A 25896-nucleotide genomic window follows, 5' to 3' on the forward strand; every position below is an offset into this window, starting at 1 on the left:
CGTATAAATAGTATAAAAACTTCCCCCGCTTGTGAATGTGTAATGCTTGTGTGCTTTGTTGATTGATTGTTGTTGTGACATTTGCGGCGTGTTATTGTTGTGCATGATGTGGTATGCGTCATATGACCGAGCTGTGCGTATTCTCGCGAGATCCAGTGTTAGGTGAAAAAAGGCAATTTATTTGATTTCCCATTGATCTCTATGGGAGACTGTCTAACGCGGGCAGGATTACGCGTGTGACATACACGCGTTAGGAGCATCGTTAGATGGTCTTATCTTAACTCTAAATACCGGAGTCAAACAATGACGTGCGTTAGACATAAACACGCGTGGCGTTAACAGCCCATCTACCGCCGAACTCTAAATCTAGCCGTAAGTGTGCATGTTTCAAAAATCTCAATTAATAATTAAAGGGACATTACACACTAGATTTTTCTTTGAGTAAATGTTTTGTAGATAATCAATTTATATAGCCCATACAGGGTTGTTTAGTTTTGCTTATTTTTAAATAAGATTGTGCAGATTTTCAGACTCCTAACCAAGCTCCAAAGTTTTAGAAGTAGACTACCTACTCCAGCTTGCTCCTGTTTGTATAAAGGTTCTTTTCATATCCAGAGGAGGGGGGAGAGTCTGCTCTTTTTGCTTTCCAGCCCATTTCAGTGCATCTCCCAGCCTAACCTTTGCAACAATGCTAAACTGAGAGCTTTTAAGTAAGTTTTTAAAAGGTTTTATACTGGATTTGTAGATCAGTATCTGTGCATATTCTTCTTACAGTAGTGTCTATTGCATGCAGTTATATGAAAACTGGTGTATACTGTCCCTTTAATAAACTAAAGAACTATTTGTAAAAAAAAAATGAAAAAAATAAGATATGAGAACTTGATGTCTTTCTTAGGCTGAATTTAAATAAGACTAGTAAGAAATATCACCAGTAACAAATATTATATTTTTGTTATTACCATTAAAAGTTAGGTTTTTTAATGGAATGAGATTCAGGGGCCCATTTATCAAAGGGCTTGCGGACCTGATCCGACACTGCGGATCAGGTCCGCAAGACCTCGCTAAATGCGGAGAGCAATATGCTCTCCGCATTTAACATTGCACCAGCAGCTCACAAGAGCTGCTGGTGCAACGCCGCCCCCTGCTGACTCGCGGCCTATCGGCCGCCAGCAGGGAGGTGTCAATCAACCCGATCGTATTCGATCGGGTTGATTTCCGGCGATTTCTGTCCGCCTGCTCAGAGCAGGAGGACAGGTTATGGAGCAGCTGTCTTTGTGACCGCTGCTTCATAACTGCTGTTTCTGGCGAGTCTGAAGACTTGCCAGAAACACAGCCCTTCAAGCTCCATACGGAGCTTGATAAATGGGCCTGCTAGTCTAATGTTTTCTCATATTTTTTTCTATAAATTAGTCATTTGCTTAGGAATACAAAATAATTGAGATCTCTATATCTGTGTTCAGGAAGAAAAGAATATGTGAATACTATGCCAAAGCCTTGGAATCAGAAGAAGCATTACATGTAAGATGTCATTGTGTTTTTGTTATATGTTATTATCCAAATTAAGATAGAAATATGTACATTAGCACTTATTTCAAATTTCTGTTCTATTGTTTTCTGAACATATTATTAGAAAAATATAGCATTGTTTAACGCCCCTCAGGACCGGGAATTTTAGAGAAAAACTGTCTCAAAGTACCGGAGAATTTTTAGCATTTTTGCTATCACTCCATTTAAACATTAATAGAGCCTTGTCTTGTTTTTTGTTTCTTATTTACCTATCAAAAACTATATATATATATAATCTTCACAAACTGGAACACACTCTCAGGACTTGCATATAATCACCTTTAATCAAGTGTCACATGTGTGCCTTCCATTTTGCGAAGCGAAGATTGTTATTATTTGAAGTGCACCCCGGCAAGTATTTTGTGCAATAAATATATAAATATAAATATATATGACAAGCCAGGGTATTGATCTATGCCCATTTTGGTATATTTGATGCCACGATTTCCCTGCCAAATGCCAGCATAACAAAAAATGCATTAACTTTTTCACAAACTTTGGGTTTCTTAGTAAAATTATTTACATACCGCTTGTGGAGTCATAACACAAATGGTTGTAAAATCTTCTCTGGGATCCCCTTCTTTCAGACATAACAGACATGCATGTCTTTGCCATTGTTTTTTGGTAATTATAAGGCAGCTAATTGCTGCTGTGCACCACACTTCTATTATTCCCGGCAGTGAAGGGGTAATCAGGTGGCTTGTAAAGTTAATTTTAGCTGTAGTGTAGAGATTACCCTCCCACCTGACACCTCATCCCTCCCAAACAGCTCTCATCCCTCCTTCACCCCCCCACTGGTCACCACCATCTTAGGTACTGACAGACATTCTACAAGTGTGCAGGGCTTTTTTATTGTTATTATTGTAGGGATCCCTCCTAAATCCTACCACTTCCCTGATTCCTCCCAAACAGATTTCTAACCCTCCCCCCTCTCACTAGAAACCACCATCCTAGGTACTTGCAGACAGCTGTACCCAATTTATAGATATTAATTCTTTAAAACATTGTTTTCTGTAGTATATTGATCCCCCTTCACCCCCTCTACCCCCTCTCCTTTCGTCCTCCAATTGATCATCATTTGGGACCCTCCTCCCCCTTGTCCATGCCCCTTTCTGTAGCATGGGAAATCAATCTCTCCCCCTCCTCACCAAACATTTTATTTCTCTAACGTAGGGAACCCTCCCCCCTCCTGCAATGCACTGCCTGCCTCCCTCCTTCCTTTCCACACCAAGTGATCTGCGTTTATATGGCAAAGGAAGAACGATCTGCAGCATAAGCCAGAAGGATGGACATAGTTACTACGTCAACAGCATACATAAGGCATAGTACATAGTACCTACATCCAATAGACTTAAGGGGTAAAAATGAACAATTACTACTAAATTGCAAATGCATCATCTTATATACATTTTAGGGAAAAGATTCACACTTTTGTTTGTATAAGTGAATAAGTAGTTGATGGGATAAAACATATTGCAGAATATGACATTGTAAAACATATATAACATTGTAAAATATAAATTATAAATGTTAGTATAATACATCATATCCTAAGTAAAAATACTGCTCCACACCTCCGCTCCACACCACCTTCACTCCGGATGAAGATAGATAGAAGTTGATGGATCCGTCTGGAAGAAGACCTCCGCTGGACTTCAGGAACAGTGAGTACCTATTTGGGGCTTAGGTTTATGCTTTTTTATTTTAATTTTTGGGGTGGTTTTTTTTAGATTAGGTTTTTTTCGGGCTTGAAAAAGAGCTGATTGCCCTTTAAGGGCAATGCCCATACTAATATCCCTTTAGGGGCATTAGGTAGTTTAGTCCTTTTTAGTGTTATTTTTTTTTTAATTTGGGGGGTTTGGTGGGTGGGTGGTTTTTACTGTTAGGGGGGACTTAGTATTTTTTAGAGGTAAGCTTTTTTTTAGGGGGAGCTTTTTTATGTTCATAGGGATTAGGTATTAAAAATATAATATTAGACTTTTTTATTTTTTGTAATTTAATGTTAGTTTTTTTATTTTAAATGTAGGTTAGTAGTAATTGTGGTTAATTTAGTGGGTGTTAGGTGAGGGGGCTTTGTAATTTAGTTATTTGCATTGTGGGGTAGTTGGCAATATAGGGGTTATTATATTAGGGTTATTGCGATTTGGTGGTTTTGCAGTTTAGGGGTTAATAGGTTAATTAGGGTTATTGCGATGTGGGGGTTTGGCGGTTTAGGGGTTTATAGATTAATTAGGGTTATTGCAATGCGGGGGCTTGGCGGTTTAGGGGTTAATTAGGTTTATTGCAATGTGGGGGGTTGGAGGTTTAAGAGTTAATAGTTTTTTTTCGATGTGGGGGTTTTTGCGGTTTAGGGGTTAATATTTTAATTCTGATATTTGCGGATTAGGGGTTAATTACTTTATTGTTTTGCGATGTGGGGGTTGACCGTTTAGGTGTTTATTACTTCGTGTGGGAGGTTAGTTTTTTTGTTATACTTCGTGCGGGCGGTTACGTGTTTTTATTTTTATGTCTTGCGGGGGTGGTTGCATGTTTTTTTAGGTATTTTTTGCGGTTGTGTGGGTTTTTTTTTTTTTTTAAGGCTTCGGGTTTGCCTACGTTGCATCCAGGTGGATTCTGAAAATGGCAAGGTCTCAACAAGCAGCACAATATGCAGTGATCGAAGCAAATCATGGAAAATATGAGAAAAAAAACTTTGTTAAGCTATATTAAGCTGGAGGTGGCTGCAAAAGAGCCATTATCTTCAAATTGAGAAAACTTGGAATAGTTGTAACTCTTACCAGGCATAGATAGTTACAAAAACACTCAGGACAACATCTAAGGTCAATGTTCGTTGTTCGTTACTCAATAATAAGAAAGAGACTAGTCACAAAATTAATAGGAGTATTACAAGGCACAAAACACTTCAAACTAATGGAAATATTAGTGTTCATCTCACATTTGCAAAACAGTAGAATGATGACTCCAAAGCATTTTGGATTATGCTTTCTAGACAGATAACATGAATCATGTGCTGTCTGGAGTAATGCAAACACATTTGGCACAGTGATGTTTTGCTGCCTTCACATCATTGAAATAACCATGAATTTTTCTCTCTGACAGATAATTCTAGGCTAAAGATTCTGTCTGTGATTTGAGGCGTAACTTGAACCTCTTTGAGAGGCTGTGAAAGTTCATTCTAGAAAACCTTCTAGTGTCACTGAATTACAACATTTCTGCAACAAAGAGTGGATCAAAATACATCCACAGTGATAGGAAGTGCTAGGAAGCACGTGGTTGCAGTTGTTGCTGCTAACGGTGGCCCAAGCTATTTTGAAGTTCAGGGGGGCAAAACGTTTTTCACACAGGGCCAGTCAGTGTTCAATAACTTTTTTTTAATTTATCATTTAAGAATGTGCCTAAAATTGGGCAAGTTGGACTGTAGAAAGGGTTAAATTAGATTGTCTTATGCCTATTTTCTATAGTAAGCCTTAGCAAATTGAATAGTTACTTATTTATTATTTATTTATGCCTATAGAGAATTGAAAGTTCTCCTGCAAATGGGTGCACTAAAGTTCTCCATGAGTTTGGAGATTTGACCTTTGAATGGTGCCAATGGGTGCTAAGGGTGTTCCAACTCCATTGTGGTTTGCAGACATTGGTAGTCCATGAATTCAAAGACTTTGAATAAACAAGAAGACCATCATTTATCTGTATGGGCCTATAGCCAATGAATTAGAGCCACAAACTAGGAGGAACAAGCAATCCCTGGGATGGTAAAACTACTGGCTTCTCCATTTCCTTGCTACTGGCTGATTTCAGGCTGTTTGTTTACTCATTATTAAAAAAAATTTAGAAAATATGTTCCCAAAAAATGCGCACAAATAAGGTAAAAATGTAACGCAAAAATGTAAATAACCATTTATTTAGATGGGTTCTATAATAGTGATTTGATCTTATTTCCAATGATAAATTAAGCACATTTAATACTTTGACAGAAGAGATTTATCATTATTTCTCCTCAACTCACCTTTGAAAAAATATGCTTCTCCAATGACGAGCTGAAGCAAATGCATAGGAGAATAGAGAGGAGAATTCTCATAGCGCATAATAGTCTACAACCAATTATGCCAAACATCGGTATTCTACTTAATTTTATACACATCCCTTTTTTATTATTATGACCAATAGCATTACTGCTTGCTTACATTTTCAAGAAGACTTTTTAGAACTCAATTAGTTCAAGTACCTCTTCCAGCGCTCTTCAAAATCTTGCTCTTCTCCCTCATGACTCATTGTCTTATGTTTATTTCCTTAGTAGTATTTCAAAACACTCCATATTGCCAGAGTTTTATTTTCATAATTATTTGTTCACTCTTTATGTTTTTGTTAGTAATCTTACTCCAGTGACCAGTTGCTAAATTACTTGAGCAAATGGTCTTCATTTTCTAAGCCACAGTGTGACCTTTCTGTAATGTTCTTTCTTGTGGCAGGTTTCTCCATGCTGTTAAAACTAGTGAAGATGAGAAAATTATTATGTATTATTTATCAGGTCTTACCACAGAAAACAGATCTAAAACTGATCAGCAGTCTTTAACACAACATTAAATACATACAGTAATATAAAAGTATACAATAATATAAATATATACAGTAATATAAATGTATACAATAATATATATATATATATATATATATATATATACAGTAATATAAATGTATACAGTAATATAAATATATACAGTAATATAAATGTACACAGTAATTTAAATGTATACAGTAATATAAATGTACACAGTAATATAAATGTACACAGTTATATAAATGCACACAGTAATATAAGTGTACACAGTAATATAAGTGTATACAGTAATTTTAATATACACAGTAATATAAATGTACACAGTAATATAAATCTATACAGTAATATCAATGTATATAGTAATATAAATGTACACAGTAATATAAACGTATACATTAATATAAGTGTACACAGTTAAATAAATGTACACAGTAATATAAACGTATACAGTAATATAAATGTACACAGTAATATAAATGTACACAGTAATATTAATCTATACAGTAATATAAATGTACACAGTAATATCAGTGTATACAGTAATACAAATGTACACAGTAACATAATTGTATACAGTAATATAAATGTACACAGTAATATAAATGTACACAGTAATATAAAGCTATACAGTAATATAAATGTACACAGTAACATAAGTGTATACAGTAATATAAATCTATACAGTAATATAAATCTATACAGTAATATAAATGTACACAGTCATATAAATGTATACAGTAATATAAATGTACACAGTAATATAAATCTATACAGTAATATACATGTACACAGTAATATAAGTGTATACAGTAATATAAATGTACGCAATAATATAAATATATACAGTAATATAAATATATACAGTAATATAAATGTACACAGTAATATAAACGTATACAGTAATATAAATGTACATAGTAACATAAGTGTATACAGTAATATAAATGTACACAGTAATATAAATGTACACAGTAATATAAAGCTATACAGTAATATAAATGTACACAGTAACATAAGTGTATACAGTAAAACAAATGTACACAGTAATATAAATCTATACAGTAATATAAATGTATACAGTAATATAAATATATACAGTAATATAAATGTACACAGTAATATAAATGTACACAGTAGTATAAATGTATACAGTAATATAAATGTATACAGTAATATAAACATATACAGTAATATAAATATATACAGTAATATAAATCTATACAGTAATATAAACATATACAGTTATATAAATCTATACAGTAATATAAACGTATACAGTAATATAAGTGTACACAGTAATATAAATGTATACAGTAATATAAATGTACACAGTAATATAAATGTATACAGTAATATAAATATATACAGTAATATAAATGTACACAGTAGTATAAATGTATACAGTAATATAAACATATACAGTAATATAAATATATACAGTAATATAAATCTATACAGTAATATAAACATATACAGTTATATAAATCTATACAGTAATATAAACGTATACAGTAATATAAGTGTACACAGTAATATAAATGTATACAGTAATATAAATGTACACAGTAATATAAATATATACGGTAATATAAATGTACACAGTAATATAAAGCTATACAGTAATATAAATGTACACAGTAACATAAGTGTATACAGTAATACAAATGTACACAGTAATATAAATCTATACAGTAATATAAATGTATACAGTAATATAAATATATACAGTAATATAAATGTACACAGTAATATAAATGTACACAGTAGTATAAATGTATACAGTAATATAAATGTATACAGTAATATAAACATATACAGTAATATAAATGCATACAGTAATATAAATCTATACAGTAATATAAACATATACAGTTATATAAATCTATACAGTAATATAAACGTATACAGTAATATAAGTGTACACAGTAATATAAATGTATACAGTAATATAAATGTACACAGTAATATAAATGTATACAGTAATATAAATATATACAGTAATATAAATGTACACAGTAATATAAATGTACACAGTAGTATAAATGTATACAGTAATATAAATGTATACAGTAATATAAACATATACAGTAATATAAATATATACAGTAATATAAATCTATACAGTAATATAAACATATACAGTTATATAAATCTATACAGTAATATAAACGTATACAGTAATATAAGTGTACACAGTAATATAAATGTATACAGTAATATAAATGTACACAGTAATATAAATGTATACAGTAATATAAATATATACAGTAATATAAATGTACACAGTAATATAAATATATACAGTACTATAATTGGACACAGTAATATAAACATATAAAGTAATATAAGTGAGATATGAAACAAGTCTCCCTTTATATCTCCTCTCTTTCTCCCACTCCATATCTCACCACAAAGCCAGCAGAGGGTGCTCACTTACAAAAGCAAATGTATATCACTTTTCTGTGCATCACAAACAGGTACAAATACAGAGCAAACAAATCCATTTCAGTATATTTCAGACATGGGTCAATTATCCTTGTGATGCTAAAGTATGAAGCATTTTAATTGTTCTTAAAGTAGCTAAAGGGACATTAAAGGGACAGTCAAAATTAAACTCAAATGAGCATGACATTTTAAACAACCTTTCAATTTACTTCTATTATCAATTTTGTTTAGTTCTCTTGGTATCCTTTGTGATAGAGTAATCCTAGGTGAGCTCAGGAGCGTGCATATGTCTTTAGCCATCTGTTTTTGCAACAGTGTTTACAGCAATGTTATACATAGTTGCAGACTGCTGCCTAACGGCTAGATTTAGAGTTCTGCGGACAAAGGGGTGCGTTAGCTACACATGCTTTTTTTCTCCCGCACCTTTTAAATACCGCTGGTATTTAGAGTTCACAGAAGGGCTGCGTTAGGCTCCAAAAAGGGAGCGTATAGCATATTTACCGCCACTGCAACTCTCAATACCAGCGGTGCTTACGGACGCGGCCAGCTTCAAAAACGTGCTCGTGCACGATTCCCCCATAGAAATCAATGGGGCATTTTGAGCTGAAAAAAAACCTAACACCTGCAAAAAAGCAGCGTTCAGCTCCTAACGCAGCCCTATTGTTTTCTATGGGTAAACACTTCCTAAGTCTGCACCTAACACCCTAACATGAACCCCGAGTCTAAACACCCCTAACCTTACACTTATTAACCCCTAATCTGCTGCCCCCGCTATCGCTGACACCTGCATATTTTTTAACCCCTAATCTGCCGCTCCGTACACCGCCGCAACCTACATTATCCCTATGTACCCCTAATCTGCTGCCCCTAACACCGCCAACCCCTATATTATATTTATTAACCCCTAATCTGCCGCCCCCAACGTCGCCTCCACCTACCTACAATTATTAACCCCTAATCTGACGACCTGACCTCACCACTACTATAATAAATGTATTTACCCCTAATCCGCCTCACTCCCACCTCAATAACCCTATAATAAATAGTATTAACCCCTAATCTGCCCTCCCTAACATCACCGACACCTAACTTCAAGTATTAACCCCTAATCTGCCGACCGGACCTCGCCGCTACTATAATAAAGTTATTAACCCCTAAAGCTAAGTCTAACCTTAACACTAACACCCCCCTAAGTTAAATATAATTTAAATCTAACGAAATAAATTAACTCTTATTAAATAAATTATTCCTATTTAAAGCTAAATACTTACCTGTAAAATAAACCCTAATATAGCTACAATATAAATTATAATTATATTGTAGCTATTTTAGGATTAATATTTATTTTACAGGCAAATTTCAATTTATTTTAACTAGGTACAATAGCTATTAAATAGTTATTAACTATTTAATAGTTACCTAGCTAAAATAAAGAGAAATTTACCTGTAAAATAAAAACTAACCTAAGTTACAATTGCACCTAACACTACACTATACTTTAATAAATTATTCCTATTTAAAACTAAATACTTACCTGTAAAATAAACCCTAAGATAGCTACAATATAATTAATAATTACATTGTAGCTATTTTAGGATTTATATTTATTTTACAGGTAACTTTGTATTTATTTTCGCTAGTTAGAATAGTTATTAAATAGTTAATAACTATTTAATAGCTACCTAGCTAAAAGAAATACAAAATTACCTGTAAAATAAATCCTAACCTAAGTTACAATTAAACCTAACACTACACTATCATTAAATGAATTAAATAAATTAACTACAAATAACTACAATTAAATACAATTACATAAACTAACTAAAGTACAAAAAATAAAAAAAGTTAAGTTACAAAAAATAAAAAAAATAAGTTACAAACATTTAAAAAATATTACAACAATTTTAAGCTAATTACACCTAATCTAAGCCCCCTAATAAAATAACAAAGCCCCCCAAAATAAAAAAATGCCCTACCCTATTCTAAATTAAAAACGTTCAAAGCTCTTTTACCTTACCAGCCCTTAAAAGGGCCTTTTGTGGGGCATGCCACAAAGAAAACTGCTCTTTTGATTGTAAAAGAAAAATACAACCCCCTCCAACATTAAAACCCACCACCCACATACCCCTAATCTAACCCAAACCCCCCTTAAAAAAACTTAATACTACCCCCCTGAAGATCATCCTACCTTGAGTCGTCTTCACTCAGCCGAGCCACCGATGGAACTGAAGAGGAGATCCGGAGCGGCAGAAGTGATCCTCCAAGGGTCACTGAAGAAGTTTTCCATCCGATGAAGTGATCCTCCAAGCGGCGCTGAAGAAGTCTTCCAAACGGGGTCTTCAATCTTCTTTCTTCAGGATCCATCTTGCAGACCTCTGACGCAGAACATCCTGCTGGCCCGACGGACTACCGACGAATGAAGGCTCCTTTAAGGGACGTCATCCAAGATGGCGTCCCTCGAATTCCGATTGGCTGATAGGATTCTATCAGCCAATCGGAATTAAGGTAGGAAAATTCTGATTGGCTGATGGAATCAGCCAATCAGATTCAAGTTCAATCCGATTGGCTGATCCAATCAACCAATCAGATTGAGCTCGCATTCTATTGGCTGTTCCGATCAGAATCCTGACACACCTGTCAAGTTAAATATCTATAAAAAGATGTAAATGTTCTGTACATAATTATAAGAAATTACTGATATTATCTAACTATGATTACTCTGGGGCTAACTAAGTGCTCAGATTTGACTAGGAAGCAATATTCACTGGCAACATTTCCGGAGGACATAAAACAGGTATCCCTTTATAAGGAGGAGGACTGTCTATGAAGACACACACATGCCCAGAAGAAGCTTTTAACCAAGTAAATTGTATGTAAGCAAGTTTTTCCTACATCAAGTACCAACTATATTCGACTGATGGCTGATTGCTTACAGCTTACAGCTATTAGCCGGTAACATATTAAGCCTGGTCAGGGAGAGGTTAACGTTTTGAGTGCTCTTTTGTTATTCTAGCCCAGTAGGGGTAATTCACTTTTGGCTGTTTTCACTGAGCTATACCGTACCCTCCCTCTCATTTACAGAGCAAGCATTTTTTCCTATTCAGCTTTTTATATCAGCCGTCTCAGGGTGAGTCCATTGTGGTCAAAGGCATTGGTTACCTACCTGATATCTCTGTGGCTAGGATTGGCTGACTCACATCAGTTACCAACCTCGTATGAGATTAAGCACACTCCCCTAGGACTTACCCATCAGTTTTTAGTGACCTGTGCTCGGCACCGGAGGAACGTGAGCCGTACCAAGGGAGGACCTACAAGCAAGATTCACAAGGAGAACAGAGTACCTACAAGCAAGACTATCAGCCTGGTCTGTTGCCTTTTTTACTAAGGGTAACTTAGCTCCAGTGAGCTCATTTCCTGAGCTAAGTATTTATGTCTGTGATATCTTAAGTTGATGGGTAATTTCCCAGTGCTCTATCCCTATTGCATCATTATCAGGCACTGCTATTAAATACTGTTGTGTATCTTTATTTTTATGTACAAGAGAATAATTCAATTGTATTGTAAATTATCCCCCTTTCTGTTAATGCTGATATTGTTCACCTCTTAAAGGTTATTATATGCCTTTGGTGATTACATTTGAATGTATTGGACAAGAGTACTTTTGTGAGATCTTTCTTTCTTTAATAATGTTTTTTGATTATTTACTTTTCCCCTTATTTGTATAGCTGGGCTATGGCAGTGTAAGTTAAGGCTGTGATGAAAGAAATACATTTTATTTGCTTTCTGCAGCCGTTTGGTAATGCGCACTTTTAATGTGCTGTCAACCCTAAAAATTCTACTAAACTTAATAGAGTTTATGATTCTCCCTCATCCGTGGATGATTTTCCAGTTCCAGACAAGATGTCTGAAATTATAGCTCAGGAATGGGATAAGCCAGGGGTTTCTTTTTCCCCTTCCCCTGTTTTTAAAAAGATGTTTCCTGTTGCTGACTCCATTCCTATAGAGGATAGTTGTTCCTTTAAGGATCCCATGGATAAGAAGCTAGAGGCTTACTTAAAAAAGATGTACATCCATCAAGGTTTACAGTGGCATCCTGCGGCAAGTATTGCAAAGGTTGCGGGAGCAGCATCTTATTGGTGCGATGCCCTGTCCGATCTAATATCAGAAGAGACTACGATAGAGGAGATCCAAGATGGGATCAAAGCTCTTAAACTGGCCAATACCTTTATCTGCGATGTCAACATGCAGGTAATTAGACTGCGAGCTAAGATGTCTAGCTTCACTGTTCTAGCTCGCAGAGCTCTGTGGTTAAAATCTTGGCCAGCTAAAGTATCTTCACAGGCCAAGCTTTTGACTTTACCTTATAAAGGTAAGACCTTATTCGGTCCTGGTCTGGTGGAAATTATTTCAGAGATTACATGTGGAAAGGGATCTTTCCTACCTCAGGACAAGAAGAATAGACCTAAGGGTCGACAGACTTCTAATTTTCGTTCCTTTTGCATTTTTAAGGGACAGAATTCTTCCTCTTCTTCTTCCAAACTGGACCAATCTAGGTCCTCTTGGAAGTCCAGCCAGCCTTAGAATAAGGGAAAACAAAACAAAAAGCCTTCTGCTGACTCTAAATCAGCATGAATGATCCGCCCCAATCCGTTTTTGGATCAAGTGGAGGGCAGGCTTTCCTTTTTTCGATAGACTTGGCTACGAGATGTCCCAGATCCATGGGCTGTGGACATAGTATCCAAGGGTTACAAAATAGGATTCAAGTCTGGCCCTCCAAGGGGCAGATTTCTCCTGTCAAGACTATCCTCAAACCAGTTAAAAAGGGAGGCCTTCTTAAATTGTGTTGGAGACCTATCCTCCCTGGGAGTTATTGTACCAGTCCCTCTAGAGGAAAAAGGTCAAGGATTTTATTCAAATCTATTTGTGGTTCCCAAAAAGGAGGGAACTTTCCGTCCAATTCTAGACTTAAAGTGCCTCAAAAAATTCTTCAGGGTTCCATCCTTCAAGATGGAAACTTTTTGTTCCATTCTTCCATTGGTTCAGGAAGGTCAGTTCATGACGACTATAGACCTGAAGGACGTGTATCTACATGTTCCCATTCACAGGGATCATCACCAGTTTTTAAGGTTTGCTTTTCTGGACAAGCATTTCAAGTTTGTTGCACTTCCATTTGTCTTGACACGGTTCCCAGAATATTTGCAAAGGTTCTGGGGGCTCTTTTTGCAGTGATCAGATCCCAGGGTATTGCTGTGGTACCTTATCTAGATGACATCTTGGTTCAGACATCTTTTCAACTAGCAAAATCTCATACAGAGATGTTGTCTTTTCTATGTTCCCACGGGTGGAAAATGAATCTGGAAAAGTTTTCTAGTTCCAGCTACAAGAATGTGTTTCCTAGGGACAATCTTAGATTCCCTGTCCATGAAGATTTTCCTGACGGACGTCAGAAAATCCAAACTTCTTGCCTTTCTCTCTAGTCTGCTATTCATCCATCAGTGGCCCAATGCATGGAGGTGATTGGTCTGATGGTTGTAATGCTCGTGGGATATTCCACTATCAGACCAAACTTCTTGTCAAGATGAAATGATAGGAAATAACCCAGAGCAGAGAAAGTTTGCAAAATGAGGTAAGCGGTACTCACAGTAGGCAAGGTAGTTTTTAGCGGTAACAGGAAGGAAATCCAGCGGAATGGCAGTTCAAGGATAAACCAATAGAAGGACTGGAAACAGGCAGGAAACAGGAAAAAAGGAAAACAAGTAATATAATAGTTTGAGGATCAACCAACAGAGTGGTTAGGCAAGCAGAGTTCAGTACCAGTATAGCAATCCAATAGTTCAAGGGTTAATCAGGCAGAGTGGTCAGGCAGGCTGAGTTCAGCAACAGTATTGCAATCCAGTACTTTAGAGGTTAAGCAAGCAGAATAGTCACACAGGCAGAGTTCAGTAACGTTATGGCAATCCAGTACTTGTGGGGTTAAACAAGCAGAGTAGTTATACATGAAGAGTTCAGTAACGTTAACAATCCAGCACATACAGAAAATAGCACACAGGAGCACACACAGTAACACCTATACTTTGGCAGTGATAGGTAGAAAGTGAGCAATGTACAAAGGTTCAGGATTCACGCCACAGGAGATCCTGACCAGCTCCAGAGGAAAAGAGAGGTACAGCGTCACCGCCGAATGCACACATGAGCTGACTGCCTTCCTAGCAACGGCTAGAGCAGCAAGCGCCGTGGCCCTGGCAACAGCCAGAGCGGCGTGACAATGGTGGCTTCCATGGACATCATTCCTTTTGCTCGGTTCTATGCGCGACCTCTGCAGATTTTCATGCTCAGTCAATGGAACAGAGACCATTTAGATTTATCGCAGAAGATAAATCTAGATCCTCTAACAAGAGACTCTCTCTCGTGGTGGATTTCATAGGAAGATCTGTCTCAGGGCACTTGCTTCCTGAGACCTTCTTGGGTGATAGTGACTATGGACGCCAGCCTTTTAGGCTGGGGATCTGTTTGGGGTTCTCTAAAAGCTCAGGGCCTGTGGTCTCGAGAAGAGTCTTCTCTTCCCATAAACATCTAGAAATTGAGAGCAATCTTCAAGGCCTCAATTATCTTTAGTCCGTTTATCAGATTCCAGTTGGACAACATTACCTCAGAGTACCTCATTACCTGGCTTACATCAACCATAAAGGGGGAACTCAGAGTTCCTTGGCCATGAAAGAGGTGTCTCGCATTCTACAGTGGGCGGAAGCTCACGATTGTCTTCTATCCGCCATCCACATTCCAGTAGTGGACAATTAGGAGGCGGTTTTTCCTAGCAGACAGATTTTTCATCCCGGGGAGTGGGCTCTCCATCTGGAAGTCTTCTCAAGGATAACCCTCAGGTGCGGAGTTCCGGAGTTGGATCTATTGGTGTCTCATCAAAATGCTAAGCTTCCAAGGTATGGATCAAGATCAAGAGATACTCAGGCCGCTCTGATAGATGCTCTAGGGGTTCCTTGGAATTTCTGACTAGCATACCTGTTTCCTCCATTTGCTCTCCTTCCATGAGTCATTGCTTGAATCAAACAGGAGAGAGCGTCTGTAATTCTAATAGCTCCTGCTTGGCCTTGCAGGATCTAGTTCATGGATCTGGTGAAGTTGTCATCTCTTCCACCTTGGAGGTTACCTCTGAGGAAGGATCTTCTAATTCAGGGTCCATTCCTCCATCCAAATCTATATTATCTGAAGCTGACTGCTTGGAGATTGAACGCCTAGTCCTGTCCAGACGTGGTTTTTCTGAAGCAATCATAAATACTATGCTTCAGGCTCGTAAACCTGTTACTCGCAAGATTTACCATAAGGTATGGAGTAAATACCTTTATTGGTGTGAATCTAAGGGTTTCTCTTGGAGCCGGGTGAGGATTCCCCAAATTTTATCTTTTCTTCAGGATGGCCTAGAAAAGGGTTTGTCAGTCAGGGTCAGATTTTTGCACTGTCTATTCTTTTGCACAAATGTCTGGCAGATTTGCCAGATGTTCAAGCTTTTGTTCAGGCCCTGGTCAAAATCAAGCCTGTGTTTAAACCTGTTGCTCCTCCTTAGAGCCTTAACCTAGTTCTTAAAGTTTTGCAGCAGGCTCCGTTTGAGCTGATGCATGTTGTTGATATAAAATTGTTATCTTGGAAAGTTTTGTTTCTCCTTGCCATTTCTTCCACTTGCAGAATTTCTGAGCTTTCAGCTCTGCAGTGTGATTCCCTGTATCTTATTTCTTTCTAATGACATGGTGAGTCCATGGATCATCTTAATTACTGTTGAGAATATCCTTCCATACCAGAAGGAAGAGGCAAAGAGCACCAAAGCAAAGGCTGTTAAATACCACTCCCCCTACCCACAATCCCCGGTCATTTTCTTTGCTTGTATCAGTTGTAAGGAGAGGTAAAGTTAGGTGTCTGATTCTTCAATCAAGAGTTTATTTTTTAAGCAGAGCAAGTTTGCTCTGGTTTCCTTTGGGGTTTAGCCGTAGTCCATGTCAGTCTCTTCAGTAGAGCAAGTGGTGGCTTTTAAGCATTTGGGAACTTGTGGGGTATAATCCCCACTGGGCCTCACAAGTAATTTCATGCTGCCCTTGGTTGAAAGTTTGAGTAAGTTTACTCAGCCTTTTCTTTTTTTCCACAGGTCCATGTTAGGTAGGAAACCCCTCTCATACCAAGTGAGCTGTCCTGCTGCCAGACAGATTTTTGAGGTGAGTGCCTATTTCTTTTGTTCCCTGTTTTGATATAGGAGCTTTGATAGTTAATTCTGTCTAAATATACAATCAGCCTTCTATGTTAATGGTTTATTGTATGGTAGTTTTGCAGGCATTGGGCATGTTTGGCTAAGTTTATTATGTTTTCACTTTGGTGTACATGTTTTTAGTTTGTGTATTAATAGCTACCGGTAGGTTTGTTAGGCCACGTGTGTTCAGAATCTTTCCGACATGGGAGTGATAGTTCCTATTCCGGTTCAGGAACAGGGTATTGGTTTTTCTTCCAATCTCTTCGTCGTTCCCAAAAAGGAGGGAACTTTCAGACCTATTTTAGATCTCAAGAGTGTAAACAAGTTTCTCAGGGTTCCGTCTTTCAAGATGGAAACTATTCGTTCCATTCTTCCTTTGGTTCAGGAAGGTCAGTTCATGACCACAGTGGATCTAAAGGATGTGTATCTGCATATTCCCATTCACAGGGATCATCACAGGTTCCTAAGATTTGCATTTCTAGACAAACATTTTCAGTTTGTAGCTCTTCCTTTTGGTCTGGCAACAGCTCCCATAATTTTTTCAAAAGTTCTGGGAGCATTGTTGGCGGCGCTTCGACTGAAGGGTGTTGCCGTGGCTCTTTATCTGGACGACATTCTAGTTCAGACTCCATCTTTTCAACTAGCAAACTCCCACAAGGAGTTGTTGTCTTTTCTGCGCTCCCACGGTTGGAAGGTGAATTTAGTAAAAAGTTCCTTAATTCCTGCTACAAGAGTGGTATTTTTGGGGACCATTATAGATTCTCTAGAGATGAAAATTTTTCTGACAGAAGCAAGAAAATCAAAGATTTTCAATACGTGTCTTGCTCTTCAATCCCTTCCTCGGTCGTCAGTGGCTCATGCATTGGGGTTATTAGTCTGATCGTTTCAGTCATGTACTTCATTCCATTTGCTCGGTTTGCTTGGTTCCATCTCAGACCTCGGCAGTTATGCTTGCTCAGGCAGTGGAACGGGGATTATGCGGATCTATCTGCAAAGATTGTTCTAGATCAGATGTCCAGAGATTCTCTTCCATGGTGGTTGTCTCAGGATCTTCTCTCTCAGGGAACTTGCTTTCACAGACCTGCCTGGGTGATTGTAACCATGGATGCCAGTTTGCTGGGCTGGGGTGCTGTCTGGGGTTCTTTAAGGGCTCAGAGTCTATGGACTCGGGAGGAGTCGGTTCTTCCAATAAATGTTTTGGAACTAAGAACAATTTTCTATGCTCTTCTAGCCTGGCCTCAGCTAGCTTCAACCCAGTTTATCAGGTTTCAGTTGGACAACATAACATCAGTGGCTTACATCAATCATCAGGGAGGAACTCTGAGTTCCTTGGCCATGGCATAGGTAGCCAAGATTATTCAGTGGGCAGAGATTCACAACTGTTGTTTGTCTGCTATCCATATTCCAGGGGTGGACAATTGGGAAGCGGATTTCTGAGCAGACATACTTTTCATCTGGGGGAGTGGGAACTTCATCCAGAGGTATTTTCCAGCTTGATTCTCAGTTGGGGGCAGCCGGAGTTGGATCTCATGGCATCTCGTCAGAATGCCAAGCTCCCGAGGTACGGGTCGAGGTCAAAGGATCATAAGGCTGTTCTGATAGATTCTCTGGCAGTTCCTTGGACGTTCAGTCTGGCATATGTGTTCCCTCCATTTGTTCTTCTTCCTCAGGTCATTGTTTGGGTCAAACAAGAGAGGGCATTGGTGATTCTCATTGCTCCGGCGTGGCCTTGCAGAATCTGGTTTGCAGATCTGGTGGAGATGTCTTCCCTTCCACCTTGGCGTCTTCCATTAAGGAAGGACCTACTTCTGCAGGGTCTCTTCCTTCATCCAAATCTCGTTTCTCTTAAGCTGACTGCTTTGAGATTGAACGCTTGATTCTTTCTAAGCGTGGTTTTTCTGAGTCAGTCATTGAAACTATGATTCAGGCTTGTAAGCCTGTGACTAGGAAGATTTATTAAGATTTGGCGTAGATATTTGTATTGGTGTTAATCCAAAGGCTACTCGTGTAGTAGATTCCTAGGATTTTGTTTTTTCTCCAGCAGGGTTTGGAGAAAGGTTTATCTGCTAGTACCCTGAAGGGTCAAATTTCTGCTTTTTCTATTTTATTGCACAAGCACCTGGTGGATGTGCCAGATGTTCATTATTTTTGTCAGGCCTTGGTTAAAATTTGGCCTGTGTTTAAGTCTGCTACTCCACCTTGGAGTCTTAATTTGGTTCTTAGAGTCCTTCAACAGGCTCCGTTTAAACCTATGCATTCTTTGGATATTAAGATGTTATCTTAGAAGGTTTTGTTTCTGGTGCTTTCAGCCTTACAGTATGAATCGCCTTTTCTTATTTTTCACTCTGATAAGGTAGTTCTGTGTACTGCCTTGGGTTTTCTTACCAAGGTTGTTTCTGATAAGAATATTAATCAACAGATTGTTGTTCTTTCTTTGTGTCCTAATCCTTCTTCTCATAAGGAGCGTTTGTTGCACAACCTGGATGTGGTTCGTGCATTGAAATATTATTTGCAGACTAAGGATTTTCGCCAGTCTTCTACTTTATTTGTTGTCTTTTCTGTGAAGCGTAAGGGTAAGAAAGCTATGGCTACTTCTCTTTCTTGTTGGTTGAGGAGTGTTATTCGCTTGGCATATGAGACTGCTGGTCAACAGCCTCCTGAGAGAATCACGGCTCATTCCATGAAGGCTGTTTCATCTTCTTGGGCTTTCAAAAATGAAGCTTCTGTAGATCAGCTTTGCAAGGCTGTGACTTGCTCATCTTTGCATACTTTTTCTAAATTTTACACATTTGATACTTTTGCTTCAACAGAGGCTTCTTTTGGCAGAAATGTTCTTTAAGCAGTGGTGCCTTCTGTTTAGGTTAACTGTCTTGTCCCTCCCTTATCATCTGTGTCCTCTAGCTTGGGTATTGGTTCCCTAAAGTAATTAAGATGATCTGTGGACTCACCGTGTCATTAGAAAGAAAATATAACTAGTTACGTGACCCCTGGTGAGGCCAAAGTATAATAAGCTGCTGGAACACCCATTCCTGCATCAGTATGAAATGCATGAGGTAGATGTGGCCTCATGGTTCAAGGAGATCATGGCTCAGACAGAGTCTCCCAGGAGCAGCACCCTTCTGAGTCCCCAAAACCTGCCCTTCTTTAGCTGGTAGCGTCCAGGGGGGAGGGCAGGACTTTCCCCTCCCCTACCATAATATGAAGACCTGGCTTGCTAAGACTTTGTAATGGAAGTCCTTGCATAATGTGACATGTAGACTTGTGTTTCTGAACATGTCATCAGAAAGGAGATTTTCCTCACCAGGTCTATAGGTGGAATTTGCTCTTTTCCTCCTCTTATCCTAAAACGTTGCACCATGTGATGAGGGGGATTTGCTCACATTATCCAGGAGACTCCATATTGAGATATTCAGATACCCCTTTTACAAAGATAGAAAATGTCAAGTTGAACAATTATGTTTGGCTTGAGAGACTTAAAGTTTAGAAGCCCCTCTCTGCCAGAACTGCTCTTTAAAACCTTTTGCCTTCACATGTTGATTTTAAATACAGATCAGTTGTAATTTTTGTATGCATGTTCTGTAATCCACTCTAAGGTTGTCACTGTTTCCATTGAAACTCTGATACTTTTGGGTGGAGGTGGCTGTTAATAGTTCCCTCATCTGGAAACCATTGTACCTCATTTACCTCCAGGTAGATCTTTTCTAGTTTCTTTCCCTATATAGACACTTTATACCAGCACTTTTTTCTATTTGATTTTCTTCATTCTAGAAAGAGTGGCAGCCTTATTTCTTCATAATGTACTTTTAGTACTTGGATCTTAGGGTGGAGGGAGAAGCCAACTCCCAGTGTTAGCTCTCTATTATAAAACGTTTACATTTTGATTTTACTTCAATTTACATATTATGGAGGCAATCTGTTTCAAGGGGCATGTCATGTTCATAGTATTTGTAACAGAATGCAAAGTTTTAGCAATCTATTAATTTTATTTTGCCTCTGCCTAAAGTCCATTTAATACAACAAAGGTTATTATGAATAAGTTTGCACTCAAAAACTTGTGTACCTGACTTAGTCAACTGTAAAGTTATTAATCCATTGACAAAGGGTAGTAAGAGGGAGTGTGTAAAAAAAGAATGCTCATGGACTGAGCTGCTATTTTACATACTGGTTCCCATTTTTGTATTCTCATCTGGTTCTTCACAATGTATTTGTTCAGACAGAAGCATACCAATAAGAAATTGTAACGTAAGAACTGAGTTTGTCAACACCACAGAGAGGTTCAGCAGTAGCAGTTGCATTTACTGGAAGATCTTGCTGTACAAGTACAACATAGAAAGGCAGTTTATAAAACTACAAAGCAAAGACCTGTAATTTTATTTACATCAGCCTTGCGTGGAAGGTATGTTACAAATTACCCATCATAAACCATAGAGATGCAAGTATTAGATTGTTGAAAAACGCTATGTACAAGTTAAACCTGTGATTTAATGTGAAAGAAATTTAAGATCCCAGGTCTCCATCTTCCCATCAGTCTACATAATGTGGGTGTGTTAGGAAGACTATATTTTGGACTTAACACCCAGAACTAGTGATTTCCTATATCAAATTTCTCATATCTGCATAAGTAACGACAGCAGTGGTGTGTAGCAGCATTGCATAAATATTTATTTACTTTTGATACAACCTGAAAATGTGTAAAGTATGAAGAAGAAAGCAGGTGAGGTGAGATTGGTGTTCTTACCAGTTGTTACAAATGATGGGTAATACTTACTAGGTAATGGACTGGATTAAATTATTTTTGGACGTTCTTTCAAAGTATTAAGAGTAACACTCAACAGTTTATTTAAAAAAGGTTAGTTAGAATAAAGTTATGGATGTTCTGACAGGACAGTGGTTAATAAAATAACACTACAGAGCTGTTAAATGGCTCTAAATATGCAGTTTTAATGCATTATATCCGTCAGATCAATAAGCAACTGCCCCTGCCCTATGTATGGACAAGGGTCGTTGGTGGATGAGTTGCTGGGAGGAGTTAAACAAGGTTTTAGATGTCTGTAATCACATTTTATGCGGTGCTGTAGAGATACACTGCTGTTCTGCAAATAAGTGTGTGTGTGTATGCGTGTTTTTCTATTTTTTTTTCTCTTCCCTTCTGCTTCAGCGTATCCTATCTTCTGTTCCTGTTGCATGGTGTCTGACTGGCTCCCTGTGGAAGGGCCGCATTTGAAATAAACTCTGCTACAAGTAAAAAAAAGAAAAGAAAGAAAACATCATATATTCTTACCTGATACATTTATTTATTTCTGACACAGTGAGTCCACGGCCCGCCCTATTTTTCAGACAGTTTGCTTTTCTATAAACTTCAGGCACCTCTGCACCTTAGATTACTTCCTTTCTCCGCTGGGGATTGTGGGTAGGGGGAGTGGTATTTAACAGCTTTTGCTGTTGTGCTCTTTGCCTCCTCCTGCAGGTCAGGAGTGATATTCCCGACAGTAATTAAGATGATCCATGGACTCACCGTGTCAAGAAAGAAAGACATTTATCAGGTAAGAATAAATTATGTTTTTTCATGCAGATAAGGCGGTCCTTCGTACTAAATTGGGGTTTCTCCCAAAGGTGGTGTGGGACCAAAACTTTAATCAGGAAATTGTTGTTCCTTCTTTTTGTCATAATCCTTCTTCTCATAAAGAACGTCTTTTGCATAACTTGGATGTTTTGCGTGCTCTAAAATTTTACCTAATAAAGATTTTCGGCAATGTTCTGCTCTGTTTGTTGTTTTCTCTGGAAAGTGTAAGGGTCAGAAGGCCACTATTACTACCCTTTTCCTCTGGTTAATAAGTATGATTTGTTTTGTTTATGAGACAGCTGGACAGCAGCCTCTTGAGAGAATTACGGCTCATTCCACTAGGGCTGTTTCCTCATCTTGGGCTTTCAAAAATGAAGCTTCTGTGGAACAGATTTGCAAGACGGCAACATGGTCCTCTTTGCATACTTTTTCCAAATTCTAGAAAAGTTCTTCAAGTGGTGGTGACTTCTGTTTAGGTCCTCCTGTGTGGTCCTCCCTCCCTTTTCATTCTATGTCCTCTAGCTTGGGTATTGGTTCCCACTAGTAATTAGAATGATGTTGTGGACTCTCCATGCCATAGGAAAGAAAACAAAATGTATGCTTACTTGATAAATTTCTTTCTTTCCAAGCATGGAGAGTCCACTACCCCGCCCTCTTTTTAAAATATGTTCGGCAGGTATTTTTTTATTAAACCTCAGGCACCTCTATACCCTTGTGTTTCTTCTTTTTCCATTTTGCTTCGGCTGAATAACTGGGGATTATGGGTAAGGGAAGTTACACTTAAAAGCTTTGCTGGGGTGCTCTTTGCCTCCTCCTGCTGGCCAGGAGTTGAATATCCCACTAGTAATTGGAATGATGTCATGGACTCTCCATGCCTGGAAAGAAAGAAATTTATCAGGTAAGCATAAATATTTTTTATTTTTTTATTTCTCTACTTTAGTGACCACACCAAAGAAAGTAAGATAAACAAGGTGCCCCTGCCTTCAAACAAGGCATATTTTTCTAACAAAATTTCAGTTTTAAATGCTTGTTAAAACATTAATTTTTGCATGCAGGAAATTTAATGTAGCAAATAATTTCTGCAATGTAGCAAAACATTTCTGATGCATAAATAAAAACTCACTTTCATGTCCGTTTAGCAGAAAAAAGAAATGAGTCATGATAAAAATACAGATGCATAAAACAGACTTTTTTCATGATTCAGATGTAACATACATTTTTTACAACTTGCCAATTTACTTCTATTATACATTTGATTTATTCTCTTGGAATCCTTTTTTGAAGGAACAACAATACACTACTGGGGCCTTTCTGAGCACTTTTGTTGAGCCAATGACAATAGGTGTATATGTAACAGCTAGCAATCAACAGCTAACACCCAGTAGCACTTTGCTGCACCTGAGCCTACCTAGGTATGCTCTTCAACAAAGGATACCAACGGAACAAAGCAAATTAGATAATAGAAGTAAATTGGAGATTTGTTTCAAATTATATGTTCTATCGGAATTATGAAAGTTTAAATTTGATTATACTGTTTCTTTAATACAGGAGGAAAATGTCCTTACTCTAAAGATCTTAAAGGGATTTGAAACCCCAAAATATTATTTCATGATTCGGATAAAACATACAATTTTAAACAACTTTCAAATTTACTTCTGTTACCAAATTTGCTTCATTGTCTTTTTAGCCTTTGTTGAAGGAACAGAATTACACTACTGGCAGCTAGCTAAACCCATCTAGTTAGCCAATCACAAGAGAAAAATGTGTGCAGGCACCAATCAGCAACTAGCTCCCACTAGTGTAGGATATGTGCGTATTATTTTTCAACAAGGGATACCTATCTAATGAAGCGCATTTGAAAGTAGAAGTGAATTTAAAAGTGTCTTAAAATTACATGCCCTATCTGAATAATGCAAGTTTAATTTCTTTCATGTAATTGGCAAGAGTCCATGAGCTAGTGGCATATGGGATATACAATCCTACCAGGAGGGGCAAAGTTTCCCAAAACCTCAAAATGCCTATAAATACACCCCTCACCACACCCACAATTCAGTTTTACAAACTTTGCCTCCTATGGAGGTGGTGAAGTAAGTTTGTACTAAATTTTCTACATTGATATGCGCTTCTCAGCATTGCTGAAGCCTGATTCCTCTCAGAGTACAGCGAAAGTCAGAGGGACGTGAAGGGAGTATTACTTATTGAATACGATGATTTCCCTAATTGGGGGTATTTTTCATAGGTTCTCTGTTATCGGTCGTAGAGATTCATCTCCTACCTCCCTTTTCAGATCGACGATATACTCTCAATTTACCATTACCTCTACTAATAACTGTTTTAGTACTGGTTTGGCTATCTGCTATATGTGGTTGGGTGTCTTTTGGTAAGTATGTTTTTTATTACTTAAGACACCTCAGCTATGGTTTGGCACTTTATGCATTTATTTAAACTTCTAAATATATGTATTGTACTTATATTTGCCATGAGTCAGGTTCATGTATTTCCTTCTGCAGACTGTCAGTTACATATTTGGGGAATATAAACATTTTTAAAAAAAGAAATGTATTTCTTACCTGGGGTTTAGTCTTTTTTTCAATTGACTACTTCTTACAAATTGCGGGCGGTATTAGGCCCGCGGGTATATCAAATGCTAAACTTTATTGCATCATTCTTGGAGCAAAATTTTTTTTGGTGTGAAAAAGTACGTCTATGATGCAAGTTCATCACTTCCGGCGTCATACTTGGCGCCCAAGACCTTTCACACTGTTGCGTCATTAGTGACGCGAGTGTGTCATTTCCGGTTATTTTTTTAGTGCCAAAAAAGTTTAGTTAAGTTGTGCATCATACTTGGCGCCAAACTTTTTCATTATTTCAATACCCCATTGATGTTTGCCTCTTGCTTTTCTCTATCAGAGGGCTATGCTATTTGCATTTTTTCCCATTCCTGAAACTGTCATATAAGGAAATAGATAATTTTGCTTTATATGTTGTTTTTTCTCTTACATTTTGCAAGATGTCTCAATCTGATCCTGCCTCAGAAGTTTCTGCTGGAACATTGCTGCCTGACATCGGTTCTACCAAAGCTAAGTGCATTTGTTGTAAAATTGTAGAAATTATCACGCCGAATGTCATTTGTAATAATAATGATAAACTTTTACATGCAGATAGTGTATCCATCAGTAATAGTACATTGCCAGTTGCAGTTCATTCAACTTCTAATGTGCATGATATACCTGTAAATTTTAAAGAATTTGTTTCTGATTCTATTCTGAAGGCTTTGTCTGCATTTCCACCTTCAAATAAACGTAAAAGGTCTTTTAAAACTTCTCATTTAGTTGATAAAATTTCAAATGACCAACAACATAATAATTTATCCTCTTCTGATGAGGATCTATCTGATTCAGAAGATCCTTCCTCAGACATTGACACTGACAAATCTACTTATTTATTTAAAATTAAGTATATGCATTCTTTATTAAAAGAAGTGTTAATTACTTTGGATATTGAGGTAACCAG

General features: G+C 37.5%; 1 protein-coding gene across 1 annotated transcript in view; it reads left to right on the top strand.

The window, feature by feature from the left end:
* LOC128653287 (amine oxidase [flavin-containing] A-like) overlaps positions 1-25896 on the top strand; it is a 412656-nt gene that overhangs the window by 336897 nt on the left and 49863 nt on the right. The window contains exon 11 of the mRNA XM_053706492.1: positions 1461-1518. Coding sequence (XP_053562467.1) covers positions 1461-1518 — 58 coding nt within the window. The remainder of the gene's footprint in view (positions 1-1460; positions 1519-25896) is intronic.

The sequence above is a fragment of the Bombina bombina genome, chromosome 3 (genome assembly GCF_027579735.1).
Source record: "Bombina bombina isolate aBomBom1 chromosome 3, aBomBom1.pri, whole genome shotgun sequence".
NCBI classification, from domain to species: Eukaryota; Metazoa; Chordata; class Amphibia; order Anura; family Bombinatoridae; genus Bombina; species Bombina bombina.